The sequence below is a fragment of the Condylura cristata genome, unplaced genomic scaffold, assembly GCF_000260355.1.
Source record: "Condylura cristata isolate star-nosed mole 26May11 unplaced genomic scaffold, ConCri1.0 scaffold00072, whole genome shotgun sequence".
Classification (NCBI taxonomy): Eukaryota; Metazoa; Chordata; class Mammalia; order Eulipotyphla; family Talpidae; genus Condylura; species Condylura cristata.
This window is the reverse complement of record NW_004567173.1, coordinates 516,057-528,242: the sequence shown is the minus strand read 5'-3', so window position 1 is coordinate 528,242 and position 12,186 is coordinate 516,057. Positions and strand designations below refer to the sequence as shown.

Sequence of the window (12,186 nt, the reverse complement as noted above, 5' to 3'; positions counted from 1 at the left end):
TAGGAGGGGTACACTGGGGGAGGCCGAACTCCCGCGCTCAGGGAGGCCAGAGCCGCGTCTGAAGGCCCCTCGAGGTGGGCTGGGGCGGCCTGAGCACCCCAGGGGTTACGAATCCGCGGAGTACGCGCGCCCTGCCAGCCGCGGCTCTGGCGGGCCGGCCAGCGGGAAGGCGTGGGCAACCCCAAGGCGCCGGGACCCCGCTGTCGGCGCAGATCCTGGGCTCGGCCAGAGGGCGAGCCCCGCGCAAACGACGGCCTGCGGATCAGGGCAGCGCGCTGAGATCCGACGACTGCGCGGCCCGCCCCAGCCCGGGCCCGCCCCAGCCCGGGCCCGCCCCAGCCCGGGCCCGCAGGGCACCCCACGCCTTCCGGGTCCCCAGGGTTCGGGTTACGTGACGCGCCAGACCCGCACCGTTCCCAGAGGCCCCCGCGCGCCGAACGCGTTGCTTCCGCTTCCGCGCGGCTGCGGTGGGCGGGAAGCCATGGCGGGCGAGCCTCCATCGGTGGGCGAGCGGCGGCGCCTGCAGGAGGAGTTGAGCGAGTTCGTGGAGAGCTGCCGCCGGACGCTGGAGGAGGTGACGGCGTCTCTCGGCTGGAGCCTGGACCGGCTGGACGCCGGAGAGGCGGACGATGCGGAGGTGCGCGCGCGCCGCCTGCGACGCGCGGGGAGTAGGCGGCTCTGGGGAGGGGCCGGTGGCGTAGGGGCGGACCGAGTGCTGCGGGGCGGGGCCTGCGGCGTAGGGGCGGGCCGAGTGCTTGGGGGCGGGACCTGAGGCGAAGGGGTGGGCTGAATGGCTTTGGGGCGGGGCCTGCAGCATAGGCGCCGGCCACGTGTTTTGGGGCCTTGACACTGCAGTGCCTAGAGGGACAGAGCCACAGGAGCTGGGAGCCGGGCGGGGCACTGGGCTGCACATCTTGGGGCTGCTGGCCTGCTGTGGGCTGCAGGGGGTTAGTGAGGCCACTGGGCAGTGGCAGTAGGCTGTTGAGAAGCCTGTGGCAGCCTGAGTGGGGGCCTTCACAGCCTCAGCCAGCTGGGGAAGCCGAGTATGTAGGGGGTAGCTGGCCTGCCTGCCGGGCTGGTGGCCTTTTATGGCCCGTGTCCGGCCCCCGTTCCCATTGGGTTGTCCTGTGGAGTGAGTAGAGGGGAGGCCAGTCCAAGGCTGGAGTCTCACCTGGAGTGACCGTCGGAGCCGTCAGATGCCTGCAACACATGTGGGTCCGCAGAGGTCACGGTCAGGCCCACGGAACTGGCCACATGGACTTAATAGCTGAGGAGAAGGAGCTGGGGCTGAGGGGCTAGAGGGTCAGACAGCCTGAGCCCCAAGGTCCCACTCCCAGGCCTGCGTGAGGGGCTCTGGGGTGGGGTCACCTGCTCCCCAGGCGGCTCCCCAGGAGGGCCCTGAGGGTGGGGGACCGCGGAGGTGGGGTCTGAGGGGAGGCCATGGCTGTGCAAAAGGGCCCTGAGCCTGCTCCCATGGCCCTGCAGGATGACATCGCCATCTGCCCCCACGATCCCAGCCACCGGATGCCTGGAGCGTCACTGGCCAAGCACGTGGCTTCCTGTCGGCTGCGCAAGCTGGGCTATAGCAGCGAGGAGCAGGTGCAGGGGCCTGGGGGCACGGGGGACCACAGGTGCGGGGGCCCCCGGTTATGGCGTGAGTGGGGTGCCCGCCCTATGTTACATGCACATCCTCGTGGTCTCGTCGGGGCTGTTGTGTTTTAGACACTCAAGGCGTCTCTCCCCGTCCCACCCAGGACGAGATGTATGACCCTGAGTTTTTCTACAAGAACGCGAAGATCCCTTCTGTGACCCTGGGTGAGTGCCATGGCCGCGGTCCCCCTGCAGTCACCTGTCTCTGACTTGCTGAGGCTTTGTGGGAGGGGGGCTACTGGAGGTTCGCCGGACGGGGATGGAGGCCGCGTGCACGCTGATTATCGGGCTACAGCAGGCCAGACCTGGGGCAGTGGGTCCCGCCGTGGCAGTGGCAGGTATGGTCAGGTTCCTGTTCTGTCCCGCAGGTGTCTCTGTGGTGGTGTGGGGGGTGCGGGGTGCAACAGAGGTGCCCAAGGTCTGACAGCAGGTGGGTGGTGGGCAGGCTGAGAAGGTACATTCAGCCCTTGGCCCCTTCTGCAGCCCTGCCTGGAGCGCTGGGATCCTGGAGGGGCCTGCACTCTGCAGCCAGGGTCCAGTCACATGTTCACAGGGCTGTTCCTCTGCGCAGATAAGGACGCCCAGCTCCAGATCCTCAGACGGGCCAGAGCTGCACCTGGGAGGGACGGCGATGCCCATGGCCCAAGTGAGTGGCAGCAGCAGGATCTTGCTCCACCCTCACTGCCAGCTCGGAAGCTCCCCTGCCGGTGGCTCCAGCTCTAAGGCTGTTGTGGGTGTCGGGCTGCCATGAGGCGCTCTGGGTCCCCCCAGCGTGCCCGGGCTCGTGAGGCGACCACCTCGCAGGTCAGGTTGCCGGCTTGCAGGGCTACAGTGCCTCATAGCACAGCCGCAGCCGGCTGATGAGTGTGGTGTCCACGTGGGGCTGGCTGCCCCGGCAGCCTGAGTAGCCTCTGCCTGGCAGCCCCTTCTGAGGACAATGTCAGCTGCCCCATTGCCCAGCTGGGTCGGCTGCTAGCCTTTGCCGTGCCTGGCTTTCCGGGCCTGACCTTGGAACAACCGTCCACTTGGCGGCTTTTCTTGGGGTGGTTCCTGCACCTGGGCGGGGCCTGTCCCTTGCAGGGAGAGGATAGGCCGCCCGGATCTTGGGGTTGGGGTCGTGGCACCCGCACGAGCTGGGCACGGCGTGTGCCCCACGCCAGGCCCCGCGCCTGCCCTTGCCTGCAGGGTCGAGCGCCCCGCTGCCCGTGGATGTGCCCCTGAACCACAAGCGCGCCGTGTGTGACCTCAGCCAAGCCGACCGGCTTGCGCTCTACGATTTTGTCGTGGGGGAGACCAGGAAGCAGCGCTCTGGCCCCCAGTCTGTCGAAAACGACAGCGACCTCTTTGTGGACCTGGCCGCCAAAGTCAACCAAGGTCTGTGGACTCACACCTCCCGTTGGAGTACAGGTGCCCCGCCATGCCCAAGTGCCGGCCTCCACCTGCCGTGCCCAGCTTGCGGTGGGCTCCGCGTGCTGCCTCTGCTGCAGGGGTGGGCAGGAGCCAAGTGGCCGCACCCCCGTGTCATGTGAGGGTGTCAGCCTGTGTGTTCCTCTGAGCCATGTGTCGGGGGGTGACTGTCCGATCCTGCCCTCTCACGGGCCGCGTCTGAGCCGGGGCTGTGGTGTGTTCAGACACCAGCCGGCAGAGCCCCAAGTCCTACCTGGAGATCCTGGCGGAGGTGCGGGACTACAAGAGGCGGCGCCAGTCTTACCGGGCCAAGAACGTGCACATCACCAAGAAGTCCTACACCGAGGTGAGCCACCAGGCGCCCCTCGGACATGGCCCTGGGGTCACTGTTGATGGGGTGGCTCATGGGGCGGCGGGTGCCCGGATAATCCCCACTCCGGCACCTCCCCGGGCCTTCGCGGGCTCTGAGTTTGCATCTCCTGCGGGTTCTGCAGCGTCGTGACACAAAGCTGGGTGGCTGCTGCCCCCGGGGCTGTGGTCAGGGTCCGCGCCTGAGGGAGCCTGGCCATGGGGCGCGTCCCGAGCCGGTGGGCGTGGACCAAGCCACACTGCTGTCCAGGCTGCAGGGACATCTCTGTGCGTTCTGGCCTCCTGCTCATCCTCATGACACCTCCGCGCCCTGCCCCTGCACCGAGGACAGCGTCTGCCCCCTGGACTTTGTCTTAAACCGCCTGGTCGCGTGTTGCCCTCCACGTCCCTAATGCTGCCCCTGAGACGTGCTCAGCTCGCGCCTCCCAGAGCCTGCCTGATGGGACAGGCCCAGTCTCAGGGCGCACTTTGGTGGCTCACAGGCAACTCTGGCCTCAGACCCTTGCCAGAAAAGGACGCAGTGTCCCCATGGAGGCGCTGGCTGAGACCCGGCAGTGGCCCGGGTCCGGGGCGTCCGTAGTGGCCGTGCAGACGGCGAGGCGAAGTCGTGGTCAGCTGGGGCCTGCTCTGTTTTAGGGAGCTGCTGGGGTGGCATCTCCGCAGGTTCTGAGGGTCCTTCCTCTTGTGCCTTCTCTGTCACCCTGACTTTCGAGAAGGTTCTGCGACTGGCTTGCAGATCTCTGTCAGGCTTGAAAAGCTCATGACAGCGGGAGGCTCGCTGTCCTTCCTAGGCCCACTACACTGTCCACCATGCGGCTGCCCCACCAATCTGCATCCCTTGCACTTGCTATGGCCTCCCTGGGCCCTTGGTGTCAGGGTGGCGTGGTGCTGCTGCCCCCTCCACCCCCCGGCCCAGCTGCCCAGCACCAGGCGGCCCTGATGCCCTGGTCGCCCCACAGGTGATCCGGGATGTGATCAGTGTGCACATGGAGGAACTAAGCAGCCACTGGCGGGAGGAGCAGGGCCGTGCGGAGGAGGCGGCCGGGAGGTGAGTGCAGTCTGGTCCTGCTCTCTGGTGTCCCCGTGGCTGGCTGCCCTGCCCCCCACTCCCCCATCCCCACGCTGGAGCTGCTGCTGCTCCAGGGCGATGTGGGGCAGACATTGACATGGCCAATGCTGGGGCGCAGAGAGGGCTGTGGGAAACCGGGTGGGCTGAGGCTGGTGGGCGCCTATGAGCAGGCTGCGGTCCAGTCACAGGAGCGAGGGCCAGCGGTCGGCATCAGCAGAGTCGCGGCAGTCTGCAGGCAGCTACCCGGACACTGAGTGCCCACGGCAGAGGAGGAACCGGAGCCGCAGCCCGCGCAGGAGGAGCAGAGATGAGGACAGGGCCCGGGACTCGCGGAGGAGGAGGGACAGGTCGGTGGCTGGGGCCTCACGCCCATCCGCGTCCCCGTCAGCGTGCCCCCTGCCGGTCTCGGGGTTCCGGCTGCAGCATCACCTGGTCCCACCCTGACGACTTCCTTCCCTCCACTGTCCCGTCAGCCCACGTTCCCCCTCGATACGTAGCCATCGGCTGCCCCATGAGGACGGGTCGTCGGGAGGACACGTGTGCTGAGGCAGTCAGCGTCTGTCCCCTCCCCGCCGTCTGGGTGTCCGGTTTGCCTGCATCCCCTTCCTGGCAGCGTCCCCTAGGGCTCCAGCCCCACACCAACACTGTCGTCCCCTTGCTTTCAGGGACGGGGAGAGACACCACAGCCACAAGCGGAGGAAGCAGAAGGCGTGACAGGCTCTGGGCTACGTCTGACCTTCTGGGTGGCTCCCTGCCACCCCCACAGGTCACACACTCCTGGAAGCGTCTCCTGAGGGGTCGGACGGCCTGCTGCTGCTGTGTGTCACATCCTCAAGTCTCAGCCCTGCTGCATGCAGACGCTCGTGCGCCTTGGCCACCGCCCCGCACCCAGCCCCCGCCCCCACCCCCGGCCCCCATCGAGCCTGGGCCAGTACTTGGCCTGCAGTAGGGCAGCCGGACGGGGCCATGGGGCATGACTGTGCTGCGTGTCAGGTGGGCCCTGTCCCAAGCACCCCGGGACACACAGGCGTGGTGGCCAGTGGAGGCCTGGACCCAAACCGCCCAGTGGCCCTGGCTGTCTGCGAGGCGACTCTTCGATGCAGGTCCATGGTCACTCGCTGGCACCCATCTGTCCATGCCATCGGCTGAACTGCTGCCAGCAAATAAAGTGCCACCATGTCCTCGCTGCGTCCTTACCCATCGCGCCCTCCGTCTGCTGCCCAGGCCCCTGCCCTGCCCACCTCCGGGCTCAGGATGTGCTTCCCCCCACTCCCCAGCAGGCTCATCTCTGTGGGCTGCGCCTTGGGGTGTTCCAAGGGTGCTGTGCGAGCTGTGGGCCCCAGGTGGGGTGGCTGTTCATCATGTCCCGTGCCCTGAACATCCAGCAGTAGCTGCGGGCAGCTCCTCCGAGGCCAAGTCTCTGGCTGCCCTGTGTAGGTGGGAGGGACAGCAGCCCCGCTGCCTGTCCTCTCTACCGGGTCCAGCCTCCCAGTGGGCATCCAGACAGGAGCAGGCAGCTGTGCTCTCCAGCCACTAGCCCTGGAAACACCCTTGTCAGCGCTAGCCAGCTCCCCTCAGCTCTGGGCCGGGCACAGCTGGCACCCCAGGCGGCTGTGGGGAGGCCTTGGTCACACGGGACCCCGGGGTGCAGGCGGCAGCTGCTCCGGCCCTCAGGGACTCCTGCCCCGTCCATGCCCTGCGTCCCTGACGCAGGGACAGAGCCTTGCATCTCTGTCCGGTCATCGGGAGTGCCGGAGCATCACTGCCTCCCTGGTCATGGGTGCTGGGCTTTTCCTGTGAATCAAACTGGCCCCGCACGTCCTGGGGAGGCTGTGTGGTGTGTTCACCCCGCTGCTGTCTCTTTGTCATATGCTGAGGGGCCTGGATGCTGCACCAAGGACGTGGTGGCCTGGCAGGCTCTCCTTGTGGGTGGGGCACCACCCTGGGACTCCGGCCCCTGGCTCCCACTGCCTGTGCCTCCCATTACTGTGAGTGGGAGCACCAGCAGCTGCCCACTGCCCTGGGCAGGTCCTCAAGTCCTATGTGGTTGATCCTGCACGGTGGGCTTGACATGCCCCACCCACCGTGGGGGGACCCAGACGGGTGGCAGGGGAGCCCCGTGCTGCTGAAGCTGAGGACAGGTTGTGGGCCTCAGGCTGCCCGTGGCCACGTGCCATGGAGGGCTGAGGGGCAGGGAGGAAGCACCTGATGGCCCGTGGGGTACCCCTGTGACCTGGGAGGTGCAAAGCAGCCCAAGGGCTGCCGAGGACGCCATCCAAGGGCTGGGTATGCTTCTGCACCTCACCTGGAGGCCTCGCCAGGCACGGGGGGCCAGTGGTGCCTTGGCTGTGCCCAGTCCCACCTGGAGGCCGGAGAGGCTCACTCAGCTCCGGAATCCCGACCTGCTAGTGGCTGCACGGAGGGGCCGGACAGGCAGCGCTGACCGCATGAGGGACCCCGAGGGGAGCAGGGGTGTGATGCAGCAGAGACCCTGCCTGGGCGCCCTCCACCCCAACTGCACTGTGCATGCTCAGCTCCAGGCGACTCTCATCTCTGGGTTTTTCCACCACAAAAGACGAAGTCGGTGCTCCGCTCACCCTGTGTCGTGTTCATCGCGTGTCCCGTGGCGACGAAGTGTCCATGGCATTGCCTGCTCTCGTGTGACTTCTCCCTCCCCACCTCATATTTGCTCAGGTGTCCTCCAACCCAGCACCCCTCATGCTAGGAAAGCAGTTCTCGGCGCCCCCCAATGCCCCCTGCACCCCCCTCCCGCCTGCCAGTTCCATCGGGCAGCGTCTGGGCTTCGGTTCCTGTAATTAAGGCTGCACTCTGGCCATCTGCGTCCAAGAGGCCAGCAAGTCTCAGTGTTTACTGGGGGAAACCGTGTGGCTTCAGGGCGCATTTAATGAGCCGCTTCACGGTCGGTCACCCTTCGTGGCTTGTGTGTGGCCAATTTTCAGAAACTGCCTCTGCGCTGCAAAACAAGCCCCAAGGTCAGGAGCGGGACTCCGAGGGACGCCCGAGAGCGAGTGGCCAGCGCCTCGCCAGGGTCCCGCGGGCCTGTGCTCAGTGGTGCTGCGGGAAGAGGCTGCTAGGCCTGTCCCCAGGGGCCGGCATGGCAGCTTCTGGAAAGGACTAAAGAAGCAGTGTCCGGGGTCAGCGGATGGGGACGCCAGCGTGAGGGTGAGATTGGAGAGTCACCATGGGGGCCCCCAGGCTCGTGGCTCAGGGCTGGCTTGGTGGACCCCGAGGCTGGCGGGGCTGCCCAGGTCCAGACAGGACCCCCAAAATGAGGGCCTGCCTTGTCTGACAGCCAAAGTCGGGCACAAGCAGCCTGGGACAGATGTCTGTGGGCCGCACAGGCGGCCAGGTGGGCCTGCTCATGGTGGGGGAGCCTGAGATGGGGAGTCCAGGTGAGTGTGACCGTGAGTTGGGGCGCAGGATGAAGACAAGAGACGGGACTCGGGACATTGGGGAGGGCGGGGCGGCCCCAGTCCCCAACTCCCCCAGCCATCTCCAGGTGCACACGTTGGGGAGGTCCACACATGGTGCTCTTTCTGGGGGGTGGTGCAGGTGGTGCCCTGCAGCCCCACCCACACACAGCCCCACGTGCCCTGCTTTCTGGGCTCCTAGCAGGTTCCCAAGGTGTGGGCCTCGCCCGTGGGTCCCTGGTGACAACTGCTCGCCCCACACAGCACCAAACAGCCCCCGCGGCAGTGGCTGTGTCAATGTGCCTCGCCCAGGCAGCCCAGGGTTATGGTGAGGTGCAGGTCCCATCACCACCCTCCCAGGGTCCCTGTGTCTTTGGGGGGGGCAGCTCCCAGGTCCCGGGTGCTGGCTGCACTGGTTGCGTGGCCCCAGCTCGGGGCGCGGTGGTGTGATGGGAGGGGGGGGACGGTGCCGGTGCTTATGGGGGTGATGGTGTGGGGAGGTCACAGTGCAGGGGATGGGGTTGGGGGTAATGGCGCGTGGGGGGCAGCTAGCACAGGGGATGACAGCCAGCGGGGGTCGGGGGGGTTGTTGACAGCCGGGAAGGCTACTCAGCCATCCCTGACTTCCAAGCCCCGGGAGAGAGGTTGAGTCAAGGTAAAGTGGACCATGGACCAAGGTCAGTGGCTGCTGTGGACTGCCTGACTCGCTCCCCATGCACTGGGCAAGTGGCCTGGACACGCTCGATGTCTCCTACTCTGGGTTCTGTGGGCTGGGGCCCCACCAGGCCCCCTCCCAATGGTGTGTGGCTGCCCTAGCCAGGTGCCCCAGGCCTCCGGTACCCCGCCTGCCTCTGCCTGGCCGCCCACCCCGTGGAGTCACCGTGCGCCTGGCCTTTAGGGCTTTGGGGCTTTGGGGCTTCGAGGCGAGGGCGCCTCCCTGCACGGCCGCTGGAGGTCCTGGGCCTGTGTGCCCCGGCTCGGAGGGAGTGAGTCTGTGAGGATGCTGCCGTGCTACTAAGTGCGGCTGTGCCCGTAAAAGCAGCCAGGCGCTCCCCGGAGGCCGGCAGCTGCACAGTCCGCCCTGGCTGGCCGAGAAAGCGCCCGCCACCCCCCGCTGCACCCTGTCCTGCTCCTACCCGCAGATGCTGGCCCTGTGGGTCACCCTGCAGCACTGCGGGGGCCGGGTGGCGGGGGTGGGGGGGGTGGTTTGCCGCCGCCCTTGCTCGGTGAGCACAGGGTCACAGGCCTGTCTCTGGGGGCCTGAACACCTGGCAGCCCCTGCCCCACGACCGGCTTGTGGGGCTGCCTGTGTTTGCGGACGGCGGGGCGTCTCCTCCAAACCAGTGACGGACCTGCCAAGCTGCTGCACAGTCAGGAAAAAGTGAGCCGCAGGACACTCGGGGGGGTGGGGGGGGACTCAGGGCCACCAGGGCTCGGGGAGCCACACGCCAGGCCTGGCGGCTGTGAATGGGGCCACTGTGCGCGGGGTCAGCGGCCGGTCAGCGGGAGCGGGCTGCCTCGCTGCCAGCCCGCCGCGGCCTTAACCCCTCGGCGCCCCGGCCAGACCCTTCCGGCTGGGCAGCTTCTGGTCGGCGCGCCCCACTCCTGGGAGCCGGCTGCTCTCCAAGGCGGGCGGGGGTGGCGGAGCCGCACCCCGGGGCTCACATGGGTTGGGGAGCGGGGGTGTTGGTCCGTGCTGACCTGTGGGGCCCCGCTGGCTGGCCCTGCTCCGTCGGCCGCAGGGCGGCGCTCAGCAGCCACAGCTCCAGCCGTGTCCTGCCTCCCGGCCCACTGATGTCGCCGCTTGTGTGGGGGCCACGCAGCGAGGCAAGGGTGGCCCCGGGATCAGTCCCTCGTGCAGGGCACCAGGGGCCACACGGGCAGCCTGCTGGCCGCTGGGAGAGGGGCAGTGTGGGCTCCACCCTGGCCTTGATGTGAGTGCCGCCTGCCCCCCACAGCCCGGCTGGGCCAGCAGGAAGGCCAGGGTGAGGAAAAGCCGTGGGAGGGAGGAAGGAGCTGATGGAGGGCGCCCGCGGGCGGGAGCCGCTGGCCCAGCCTGCGAGGAGGGTGCTTCTGCAGGGAGGGCGCTGGGAGTGCCGGCACCTGGCCCTCGCATCCAGCAATCCTGAGTCAGCCCGCCAGACACTGTGGCCGGGGTGGCCTGGGCGTCAGTGCCTGTGTCAGGCAGCCCCCGCGGCCCATGGCGTGGACTGGCGTGGGGCCGGCGCTGGAGCTTGGGCTGTGCGGGATGCAGAGGCAGCCCCATGTGTGATGGGCACTGGCCCCTGCAGCACAGACCATGTTAATGCTTGGGACGCCCCAGTACTGCGGGGTGCGGGACGCCCCAGTACTGCGGGGTGCAGCTCGCTCAGGAAGTCTCCCCAATTCCTGGCGGCATGCGGCAGTGGGTCTTGGGACAGGCTGGATGTGCTGCCGTGGAGACCGAGGGGTGCCCCAACCCCTGGCTCCGGTCCCCGGGGGCTGTCCCCATGCCCTGTGCCAGCATGCTTCCCCAGGGCCCTGTGGGGCAGGTGTGGAGACCCCCAGCCTCACCAGAGACTGAACGACCTGTCCGTGTGTGATCTGGCCGGGATTCGGGGTCTGGGAGTCACATGGTAGCCTGAAAACCGCAGGTGACCGTGCAGACTGGAGGGGACCCCTCTGCAGACCCTGGGTGTGGGCGCCCCTGGGTCGCAACTGCTGGGGCGTGACCCAATGGGGCTGTGGCAGCTGGAGCGCGGAGCAGCTGGGCATCAGGAGGAGCCGGAGGGCTGTGCTGCCCCTGGGACCTGGCCACGTGGGTGACCGTGGGCTGACCCATGGGGGCACGTGGGGAGAACGCCTGGCATCACCACATGCATGAGGGCCGTGGGGGCAGCTGCTGGGGCAGACGGTGGCTCTTCTACTGGGGACACGGCTGTCCTTGCCTCCCGCAGACCCCCAGGCGGAGTCCCCCGCAACTCCCCAATGGCTGAGGCGACGGCGGGTGCGTGGCCTGAAAGGCCCGCGTGGCCGGCCGCCCTGGGTCAGGCGACAGGCTCGGCCTGTGTCCAGTGGGCGTCTGTGCCAGGAAGCAGACGCCGCCAGGCCCGGCGCTGCCTCGGACGGGCGCTGAGTCACCGGCTTTGTTTATTTGTTCAACTCCGGCCAAACAAGATTAGGGCGAGATCCGGGGCTGGACGGGCCGGCTGCAGCCCGCACCCTCCCCCTGCCCACTGCCCACCGCGGGAAGCCCGGCCTGCGTGTCTTCAGGACACCTCAAATGGGTGCTGTGAGATCCAGACTGTTGCAGCAGGCGGGCACCACGGCTGCAGCCTTCCCCAGAGGCGGGCGCCCCAGAGCAGGCTCACGGTGTTGTGCTGGATGGGTGTGAGCACACGTTACCATAGGGACGTCATGAGCAGCCTTAAGCCAGACACGGGCGAGCCGCAGTGGCCATGCTGGGCAGCCCAGGGGGCCTCCACACCAGAGGGCGTCCTGCTCATCTCCGGCTGACCTTTGCTCGGGAGGATTCACCTGGGAAAACATTTTTTTAAAGTTAGTTAGTTATAAACACAAGATCTGGGGTACAGGCTGGAGGTGTGGCGTGAGGGGACGCCCCAGAAACTGAGTGGGGAGCAGGACAGGAGGACAGGAGGATCCCCTGAAACCCATGGCTGAGGGGTAGAGGGGAGACAGGAGGAGTCACTGCACCCTGGAGGTCACTTCCTGGCTGGTGGACTTGGGCTATGGAGGCTGCAGACAGCTCCACAGTGCTGACACTTAACACCTTGTGCCACCAAGGATGCCCAGAAAAAACTTTGTGAATGCAAAAGAATCTTTAACTGTATTTGCAGAATGTGGAATTGTAAGAAGTGTAAACCTACTGATGTAAAAAATTTGCGCAGTCTTTTCTGGTGCTCTGGTTCTTCCCAGATCAGTGGACACCCCGGTTTCACTGGGTGGCTGAAACACAGCCAGAGGCGGGGCCTGGGGCCCGACCAGGGGAGCCCCAGAGCAGGCTCCGCTCTGCTTCCGGACAGGGGTTGTCTCCCGGCTGGCTGACGTGGGCTTCGTTCTCAAGCCCCATCGTGCTGTCTGTGGTCACCTTCGTGAAGACAGAGTGGAGGCCAGCCTCTATTTCCTGCAGCCTCCGGAGGACCTGTGGGTGTCTGTTCTGACCCGATGGTGATCGGCAGTCACTGTCACGCTACAGATTTGAACGGACACTTTCTGGTGTTCACTTTACAGAATGAAACCTCTTCCATCTGAACATAGACT

The 12,186-nt window shown here is 67.1% G+C and overlaps 1 protein-coding gene across 1 annotated transcript; it reads left to right on the top strand.

Annotated features, from left to right (window-relative positions):
* Positions 1 to 364: 364 nt before the first annotated feature.
* On the top strand, positions 365 to 5,676 carry SNRNP48 (small nuclear ribonucleoprotein 48kDa (U11/U12)). The gene is made up of 9 exons (XM_012734801.1): positions 365 to 637; positions 1,486 to 1,599; positions 1,755 to 1,815; positions 2,222 to 2,296; positions 2,836 to 3,024; positions 3,282 to 3,403; positions 4,386 to 4,474; positions 4,678 to 4,842; positions 5,161 to 5,676. The coding sequence occupies exons 1-9, from the start codon at positions 482 to 484 to the stop codon at positions 5,207 to 5,209; spliced, it is 1,020 nt and encodes a 339-aa protein (XP_012590255.1). The 5' UTR covers positions 365 to 481; the 3' UTR covers positions 5,210 to 5,676.
* Positions 5,677 to 12,186: the final 6,510 nt, after the last annotated feature.